General features: G+C 39.5%; 1 protein-coding gene across 1 annotated transcript in view; it reads left to right on the top strand.

The window, feature by feature from the left end:
* The window catches only part of LOC107586435 (RNA polymerase II elongation factor ELL-like), a 65,466-nt gene extending 55,469 nt beyond the window's left edge, over nucleotides 1–9,997 (top strand). The window contains exons 4-11 of the mRNA XM_016273803.1: nucleotides 7–184; nucleotides 601–725; nucleotides 3,042–3,132; nucleotides 3,557–4,109; nucleotides 6,510–6,576; nucleotides 6,740–6,911; nucleotides 7,707–7,751; nucleotides 7,844–9,997. Of these exons, the coding sequence (XP_016129289.1) occupies nucleotides 7–184; nucleotides 601–725; nucleotides 3,042–3,132; nucleotides 3,557–4,109; nucleotides 6,510–6,576; nucleotides 6,740–6,911; nucleotides 7,707–7,751; nucleotides 7,844–7,960 (1,348 nt within the window). The 3' untranslated portion in view covers nucleotides 7,961–9,997. The remainder of the gene's footprint in view (nucleotides 1–6; nucleotides 185–600; nucleotides 726–3,041; nucleotides 3,133–3,556; nucleotides 4,110–6,509; nucleotides 6,577–6,739; nucleotides 6,912–7,706; nucleotides 7,752–7,843) is intronic.
* Nucleotides 9,998–10,201: the final 204 nt, after the last annotated feature.

Raw genomic sequence — 10,201 nt, 5'->3', positions numbered from 1 at the left:
ACGAAACTTCTCGCGGCCGGTCATCTCCAGCAGTCAGAAGAAGAGCCCGCCGCGGCCGCTGAGGGTACGGCTGGTGCATTTACTGGCCCTGAAACCCTACCGCAAACCCGAACTCCTGGTGCGGCTCACGAAGGACGGCCTGTCTCCTCAGGACAAGGAGACGCTGGACTGCCTCCTGCAACAGGTTCATAACCAGTGCTAATAATACTGTGTGATTACTTTATACAGTTACATACAGACACACACGATATACATACTGCATACTGTAAATATAGCACAAGTATACTATTCTGAGCATAGCCAATGTAACCAAAAACCTCTTTCAGAGTTTGGTTTATGACTCATTTAGTTTTTGACCCATTCAAAATCATGTTTTTGAACTCTACTTAGACATTATGGCTCAACCTAGACACATTTGTCATTACATAGATGATAAACAAGCTTAGCCCTGCGTAAAGCCAGTGCATATAACACACAGGCTGTCAGCGTGCCGTTGTAGTGTTTGTCTGGTGTTGAAATGCAGCGCTTGTACTCTTATTTTTAGAAAGCCAAAGACTTAAGCCTGTTGTTTTATTTTGTGTTTTATTTGGTGGGGTGTAGGTGGCTAACCTGAATAGTAAGGACAACACCTTCACATTGAAGAATTGCTTGTTTAAGGAAGTTCAGAAGGACTGGCCTGGTTATACTGAGGTGGACCAGCAGATTCTGAAGAGAATTCTTGTACGGTAAGCTTCATTTTTACAGTGAATTCTTTTTTCTTTTTCCTTTTTTTTTTTTCTCTCTTTGGAATTTATTTAATAGTGTTTTTTTATAATTATTATTTTAAGTTATTTTAATTATTTTATTTTAAATTATTACTTTATTTTCTGTGATTTTATTTGTTTTTTTTTTATTTCGACTTCCAGTACTGATGTCTGTATACATGTGCCCTTTTTTTTTTTTTTTTGCGGTTTTCTAGGTGGTGTTTAAGTGATTTTTATTTACATTTTTATTTTATTTTGACTCCTACTGCTGATGTATTCTTTTCTCCTGGGTATTAATTTTATGTAACTAGGTGGTGTATTTTTAAGTGATTTTTTTTAATTTTATTTTATGGTTTTATTTTATTTCGGTTCCTACTGATGTATTTCCGCTGGTATTCATTTTATTAAACCAAGTTGTATTTAAGTGGTTTTTAAGTGTTTAAATATTTCATTTTATTTTGACTTTATATAATATTATATTATAGGGTAATTAAATAATTCTTTGCGTATTTCAATATTTGGCGTATTCTCAAATGAAGGTGGTTCTTCACGCTTAAATTGCACCAATGGTAGGTATATATTATACACCAATATTTACACTTCTATGGAAATGTCATTTTTTTAAAAACGGTAGTATTCATTCTCTGCCATGCAGTAGTGTATTGCATAACCAAATTTCTACCATTTGATGCTGGTATATTACACACCAGTTGGTTCACAATATGTCCAAAAACCTTTATCTGCCAGGTGTTGTAGTTGTACAGCTGCATTCACCCTTGATCTCCGATCTCTTCTTTGGCTCTACATGGAGAAGTCTGGGTTCCCATGAACTCTGGGGGAGGAAGACTGGACCCTGGAAGCTAAATTTAGAGAGGCCATGCTGCGTGCTAGACTGGCGAGAACATGGTGTTGTGATATCAGTTCAAAACAAAATGGAAATATTTGGCGGAAACAAACCCAACACTCAGGTGGAACACATTCCACACTCTTGCACTTTGAAACCCGGTGGCAACGCTTATCAGCCGACAGGCCTTTTTACACCCCCACCCCCCCCTCACACCCACCCACTTTCCCATCTGGTCGCGGACTCCAGGCTGTCACGGAAGAGCCGTGGCTGTGTGTAGTCGGGAAGTTAGTGATGCAACCTTATTCCAGCACATGCTGATCCATGTGTGTGGGTGGCACAGGTCCAAGGTCCAGCCGTGCATGGGGGCACACAGTTCGATAGAGACCGTAGCGACTCATGCCTCCTACTCTCAGGCATAGTCCCTGGTCCGTGTACCCTTGATGGAGGTGGGGCCTGCTATAAGGATGCATTTGCCCATGTCATACTGCCCCCTGTTGACATACAAACCTCAAGCAGCATTATAAACTTGATGGCATTAAATGTATTAAAGTTGATAGTTCTGCCAAAATTGAAAGTTCTGACCTCATTTACTCACCCACAGGTTGTTCTAAACCTGTATAAGTTGCTTTCTTCTGCTGAACACAAAAGATAACATTTTGAAGAATGTTGGTAACTGAACAGTTGACGGCACCATTTGACTTCCATACTAGTATTTTTTTATTTATTTTTTTTTCCGTACTGTAGAAGTCAACTGTTTGGTTACCAACATTCTTCAAAATTTGTTTATTCAAAAATAAATGGCTGAAAGAAACTCATACAGGTTTGGAATGACTTGAAGGTGAGTAAATGATAACAGAACTATTTTTATTTTCAGCTGAACTATCCCTTTTAAGTGCACTTAATGCGTTTACCATATTTGACATTATGGAAAAATAAACTGCCTAAAGTGATTGGAGTGCCCATCCTCTAACATGTGGTGGTGTTTCACTTAATAGCGAAAAATGACACCATTTATACCACTTGACAATTTGTATTTGTGCTCGACATATTTTGGTGTGTATGTATTGTTTTAAGTGGTATATCGATTTCCAAACTGCTTCATCTGGTTCGGTCTTCATGAATACTAGTCAGAACAGTCAAAAATGCTGCTGACAAGTTATGGACAATATTTGTGTAACCAACATTTCATTATTAGCAATCAAATGTCTCAAAAAGACGTCTTTGGCAAGTTCAGATGGGGCTAGTGAATGTCAAATATTGTCTTGAATTTCCTTACTGAATTTAACAGGTTTGAAATATATTTCTGTTACACTTGCAAACCAATTAACGGGCCTACATTTGCAGCACAATCCACAGCACTTTTCTAGATTAGTCAGGTTTTTTGGGATCTCACTGAAGCAGTTCCTTGGTTCTTTTTAAACTGATGATTCTCCGTCTTTCGTTCTCCACAGAAAACTGTGTAAGCCTCAGAGCAGTGGCCCTGTGCCTGGGGAGAGTCCGGTCAGCCCGCATAAAGAACCAGCCAGCAGCTCGCCCTCTCAGGTCAGCCTTTTGCCCCGTTTTAGACCCGTCAAAGCTGGTTATGATGGATCTGCTTGGATAATGGGGAAATATTGAGGGTTAATCCTTAACTGCTCCCATATTTCTTCATATTTCATCAAAATCCTCCGCCTCTGACTTTTCTTTTTGGCGGACGTGATGAAGCCCTCGCTCACATACTAACACATTGTTTTGCTGACAAATCAAATAATTTTAGTGTGCACGATTCATTAGTGCATGTTGTTATTCTGAAGTTTTACTTCATCTTTGACCAAAGTATAATGATACTTATGTTAAATTGAACTTTCTCTGCCTCTAAAATGCTGGAATTAACCAACGTTAACTAATTAAAACTATTAATTGCTAATTAATATTTGACTGTTTAAACATCCCAATTTTACGAACCATCATTGATTGTGTCCAACAGAAACGACCTGCAGCAGAGTTCATCGATCCTTTGGCCAATAAGAAACCCAGAATATCACATCTAGCCAGTAAGTCTACAGGGCTCATCAATGGCAAACTGAGTTCATCCAATGGGAAGGACTCATCTAGTTCTCAATCAGCAGAGACGTCGTCGAGCTCCCACTTCCCTCTGCTGGAGATCCCCCGACCCTTCGACCCCCTTTCGGATGTCAGCAACGACTCCAATGGCCGAGACTGTGAAAGTCAGGAGGCGGCGGTGGCGGAGAGACTGAGTCAGCCCCCTTCGTTCGCCCCTAGCTCCACAACGCAAGAGGATGGCCTAGGCTCCACATCCCCGGCCCACAGCAGCTTGGACTGGTCTCAGACCCAGAGCGCTCAACCCTCCCTGCATGGCAAGTCAAAGAAGAAGTCCAAAAAACACAAGGACAAAGACAAGTCCAAGGAGAAAGACAGGGACCGAGAGCGGGACATGAAGAAGGAGAGGAGAGTTGATGAAGACCGTGGCTTGGATCAGAGGAAACCCTGTGACGTCACAACCAGCGATAGGAGCCCAGGTGCGGATTGGTTTCTCTGAGTCATTTATGATGTCAAGGGTTATGGCAGGGGTGCCCAAACTCGGTCCTGGAGGGCCGGTGTCCTGCAGAGTTTAGCTCTAACCCTAATCAAACACACCTGAACCAGCTAATCAAGGTCTTACTAGGCATACTAGAAACTTCCAGGCAGGTGTGTTGAGGCAAGTTGGAGCAAAACTCTACAGGACATCGGCCCTCCAGGACCGAGTTTGGACACCTCTGGATTATGGGGTCAGAAACTACCTCTGTAGTGAACGGATGAACTTTTGACACACTTGAAATCTAGTTTATCGTCTCGATTAGATCTGTGAAGGAAAAGTGTTCAAAAGTGTTTTTACATTTCATTTGTTGTTTAGTTAACAGCTAGAAACAAGTCATTATGTAAACAACCAACTTGGTTGCTAATTGAGGTTTTATTAAATGGTTGTTCAGGCAGTCCACAAATCAGATATGTAGTCCAATGACTGACACATTTGGTTAGTGAAGTCATTAGTGGAGTAATCATTCAGACAACCCACTAACTTGTTGAATAGTCCAACAACCAGCCTAGTCATTGATGAGGATGATTACTTGAATAGCAGTTCAGACAGCCCACCCCACCAATTAGTAGTCCAAAACCAACACAGTTAGCTAGCGGAATATAATTGTTCAGACAACCCACTAACTAGTTGATTCATCCTCAATGACTAGGTTAGGTGTTGGACTAATACTTGAATAGTAGTATAGACCAGCGTTTCCCAACCGGGATGTCGTCTGTTGAGAGCAGGGGTGCCGTGTAAAAAAAAAAAAATATATATATATATATATAATTTTTTTTTTTTTTTTTTTTTTTTTTATTTGCTAAAATGTTAAAAAAATCATCTGTTATATAATATCAATTTCTGATGTCGCCAAGATGCACTGAAATTCCGGCTGCCGAAGATTAGTTCACCTCTCAGGTTTCACTTTCACGTGGTGTGACGCTCTGCGTACTATCCCGCTCTATGCATGTGCGCTCCGCTCGCACCACTCATATATCGTTCATGCTCATCGAAACCGCAAAGTCCACTCAAAAATCGAGCCGACAGGAAACATCGATGTAGTACAGTATTGTTTCTGTTTGCAATAGCCTTACTGTGTTGTAACAAGGTGTGGTATATGGGCAAATCTGTTAACGCTGCCCTCTCATTCATTGATCTGCTAACCGCCATGTTATGCTCACGTGTTCTGATAATAATAGCTTTCTAGGACTAAACATTATTTGGATAATTGGTAAAAAAAAAATCTCTTAATAACCCTACTGTTAAACCTACCTGAAAAACTAAAAAGCAATTTATTTAATTTGTAGGCCTATCGTTATTTTTATTTGTGCTATCATTAGTAATTTCTTTTGAATTGAATAAAAAATGACAAGCAGTCAGTAATAAAAACAAAGTTTGAAATCAAGCTATCGCGTGCCACTGCAACAAAATTACCCCACTATAAAATCAAAAATGCACTGAGTGAGCAAACATTTGTGAGAGTTATAATGGTAATTGAACAACATTTACATATGAATAAAAGCCTACATTAAAATTTGTCATATAAATTGGTCTCTTCATTAGAAATTAGCCTACTGATTGCCACCAATGGACAATTTTTTTTAATAATATTAAATATATCTGTATGACCATATTCTGCAGTTCTTCCCTGCTGTACCGAATATCCATACTTTTCAAAGTATCATATCGAAGTTAGAAATTCAAGTATTGTGACAATTAATTTTGTAGGGTGCCACAAATTTGTTAAAATTTCCAAAGGGTGCCGCAACTAAAAAAAGGTTGGGAAACACTGGTTTAGACAGCCCACCACAACAACTACCAATTTAGCAGTCCAACAGCTGGACTAGACTGTTAGTAAGGTCAGTTAGTTGAATAGTCGTTCAGACAGCCAACCTATTGTGTTAGTGAGGTCGATTAGTTGAATAGGTATTTGGACAACCCTCCAACTATTTGAATAGTGGTCCAACAGTTGACACACTTGGTTTGTGAGATCATTTAGATGAATAGTCATTTAGGCAGCCCAGCATTTGGACATCCCTCCAACTAGTGGACTAGTTGTCCAACTGGTGACCGACTCAGTGAGGTAATTAAGCTGAATAGTCATTTAGACGGCCCACCAACCAGTCAATTATTACTTCAACAACTGACCTAGTCAGCCAGTGTGGTCACTTAGTTCAAACAACCCACCAACTAGTCAATTTTCAACTAGTATCTTTTTGAAAATGTGACATTTTGGAAAACCCCCATTCAGCTTCTGTTTCTAGCAGGTGTATATCTCTGGACTGACATCATTGCACACTATCCTTGTCCCTCAGTCTGCAGGATAAAACTCTGTCCTTGAATTCACCTTATTTCTTTTCAGGTCTGAACGGAACGTGCCACAGCTCCAGTATTCCTGCATCTTCGTCAGAGACAGCAGACTATTTATTGTAAGCACCTCTCTGTACATTATACATTGCCAAGTTTTCTGCTCTTACCTTTTGCATCAGATATATTTTAAAGTGTTATATAACTGAAAGAAAATAACATTAAACTTTTATGACGTTTATAAAACAATGTTTGTTTGTTTTTTCCGCTTGGTTTCCTCAACAGAAAGTACACCGTGATAAGCTCACAAGAGCAACGTCAGAGTTACAAAAATGACTTCAACGCAGAGTACAGTGAGTACCGGGGCCTCCACGCACGGATAGAGAGCATCACCCGACAGTTCACTATACTCGACTCCGAGCTCAAACAACTCCAGCAAGGCACCGATAAGTATAAGGTATCTTTGCTGAAAAGCCCACACCGAAAAATACAGTACATCCACCCATGCATTTGATTACAACTTCCTAATTTTTTATTAATATGCTGTCGACGCCAGCCTGGTCCCAGTAGTTGTCTTCCTCTGGAAAATGAGAAATTAAAGAATGTAGTTGACTCATCCAGGGTCCTAGCGTTGTTTTCTTTTTTTTGATAAATTGGAAAATGTTACTATGAGAGAGGTAAGAGAAGAAAAACAACTAGTCTTGGAGCATAATGAATAAAAACAACACAATCAACCGACTGATTAGAGGCAATGATGTTAAATAACCGGAGCATAATGTCATGAGGATCATTTATTTCTTCTACACACAGTCATAATCGGGCTCAATAATGAGGATGGCCCACTGGCGTCAGCTGACAGAACTGCTACTTGTATTATAGCTGTAAAACTGTCGCCAGATCTGGCTTAAAAAAAAAAGCAACCTGGTCTAACAAAACCATTAAAGAGGGCGAAACACGGGAGGAAATGTATGCAGTGTGCATAAATATGTTCATTGGGAGCAATGGAGATCTTGGAAAAAATCCTAACTGAGCCAGCAGAAATAAAATGTATTTACATTTTCTATTATATGATTTGAGGAGGTAAATTGATCCTATAGCTTTCCATAAACCTGTAGGAAGAGACCGAACGCAATTTGAAGAGCTCATGTAAAAATATCAGACTACTCTGCATGTCTTAGATCTCATTACACATTTAAAACTACTATATTCGAGCAGGAACTTCATTGTAATGATCTGTTTGTTCTTTTCACAGACAATCCACAATCAGATACTTCAAGAGTATCGCAAAATCAAAAAGGTAAGCGGACAGTCTCTTCCACTTTTTTGTTACTTAACATCCAAAATGCTTCTAGTTCAAATTGCTGATTGCATTTTTTTTTTTTCTCCCAGACTAATCCCAACTATAGCCAAGAGAAGAACCGCTGTGAATACCTACACCACAAACTGGCACATTTAAAAAAACTGATCGCAGAATATGATCAACAGCAACTGCAGAACTGCCACTAACAAGATTTTATTTTCTCCTTAATCTTTCGGTCTCTTTTGAGAGGGAGAGAATGTCTGGATTATTTGTTTTGTTTTTTTGGCTTGCTCTAAAAACAAGTTGCTCTAATGTAAAATGCCACAAAACGGATTTCTTTTTTCTTTTTTCCTCGTAGTGGGCCAAGTGCTCTAGTAAGGACAATGCATACCCATTATTTTCATTTTTTTATGGGACTATAGGGACATGGGTGTACTACTCAGCCATGCTTACCTGTGTAGCCTAATGCATTATGGGATTGGTTGCCAGCTCCCTTCCCTTCTCAAAGGTCTCAGAGTGTGAAAGGAAAAACGGTTCTTTGGGAGATCTTTCCGAACGGGGATAACTAACACCCATTCCCAGAATGAGAATTTAAGGTTTAGAGAAAAATTTAATGGATGTTTTTTTTTTTTTGCTGTATGTACTAAAATGGAAGGCCCTAATGCTAAACTATATTTATTTTCGTCTTCCATAGGTATACATCCGTCCGGTTATGATTTCACACAGCTAAACCTCTCGTCCCATCCCTTTGGTCTGTCTGTCTTTAATCTGTCAGTATTTTATGCAAAAGCTGCCTTGGATTTCGAGAGATCCCGATTGCAGTACACCTTTTTTCCCCCCTTGTTTTCTTATTTTTAGAGTGCTGTAGTGTCTGAAATAGCACTATTTGGCTCCTTATTTTGTGCAATGCGCTAGACCATGTGAAATGGACATGAATCGGATGCCCATGGGAGAAGATAACCGTCTGTTTAGAGGCTTGGACAGTATCAGTATTAATATGGTAGAGCTCCATATAGAGGAACTTGCCATTCCAGAGATGAGGGAGCGCTTCTGTTTTGGCACGTTTTTACAATATTTCATGCTTTTAACTTAAAAAATATTACTTTATCACAACCCGAATCATGAATCAGATGTGGTTGTACAAAAACGTGACAAATCTTATAAAATTGTGCCTCATATGAGCCGTTTGTCGTCCCTCAGGTATCTACAGTAATCCAGTATTGCTAGTTATGAGTGTGACGGTAACATCGTGTTTGCGGCCAAACTTTCTTGGTATTCTTCCAGAAAATAGTGATTGTATCCCTTTAACGCAGCCTTGAGGTATTTCCGAGGGGCTGGTTGGTGAAGACAACAAAAAAAATGGTAGAAACGCAACCTTGGCTCACTGTCTGAACCCTTTAGCAATTCAATGCTTGCTTAAATACTGAGTATTTGTGGGGGGTTGGCCATTTCTGACAGTATTTTCATTACCAGATGACTGTTAAATTCCATTAAGGCATCTCATCGTGGAGGATCCATTACAAACCTCTGACGTGCTCCTCACGTTACCGTGGCATCTGCCTTCGTGGACGCTCAACCACAAGTTGTTCATCTGTCGGGTCCTGTTGAAGCATCAATTGTACTTCTGATATCTGAACTCTTATGTTTAAATATTACAATTCAGCACTTTGCTCAGCTTCTTGCTGTTACTCTTACCTGGGTTTTGTTGCAAGGAGACACTTGCCTTGTCTCTGTCTGTGTATGCATGCTTTCTGACTGTTGAAGACCTAAAAAAGGTTAAAGGCCAGTGTTTACAGTGGCTTTACACTGCTGTTTAATGTTCAGAAGCCAAATATTTCTCAAATTGCCCTGAATTTACCTGGCTAGAATCGGTTCAGTGTTACAATTTTAGGAGCGGAATTACAAAAATTGAAATAAAGTGAATTTGACTCGTGAATCAACTGAGAATAATAATTCTCATTCACAAATGTACCAGGTCAGCCACAAACTTTTAGCTCCAAGAATGATTTTTATTTATTATTATTTTTCAACACTTATCATGATCTGCTTTATGGTCTTTTGCGTTACTTGAAGAAAGAGTCTGAAAATGATGCACAAATTCAACGAATATGATTGATGTTTGGATTTGAAACTGCTACGATACTTTGAAAAATGATGAGACACCTGGGGGGGGGAGTGTGCCAAATGACCTGTTGTATAGGTTTGCATCGGATGAAATATGTTGCTGTTTTAGCAAAATAAAGGGAGTGGGAGGAGCTTTGGGAGGAAGGCTTTGAGATGTCAATGCTAAAACCCAAAGCGCTTTTTGAAGCAGCAAGGGACTGAGACTGAAATTTATCTTGGTATTTCAATAAAACTCTTGGAAAACTTGCGTTTTATTCCAATGTTTTGCGTCTTGTGTGTTCTAATGATGTTTCTTTACCTCATGCTCTTTTTGCTGTTAACGA

The sequence above is a fragment of the Sinocyclocheilus grahami genome, unplaced genomic scaffold (assembly GCF_001515645.1).
Source record: "Sinocyclocheilus grahami isolate Dianchi unplaced genomic scaffold, SAMN03320097.WGS_v1.1 scaffold81.1, whole genome shotgun sequence".
In the NCBI taxonomy this organism is placed as follows: domain Eukaryota; kingdom Metazoa; phylum Chordata; class Actinopteri; order Cypriniformes; family Cyprinidae; genus Sinocyclocheilus; species Sinocyclocheilus grahami.
The sequence above is the reverse complement of the archived record's forward strand: the minus strand, read 5'-3'. Positions and strand labels throughout refer to the sequence as shown.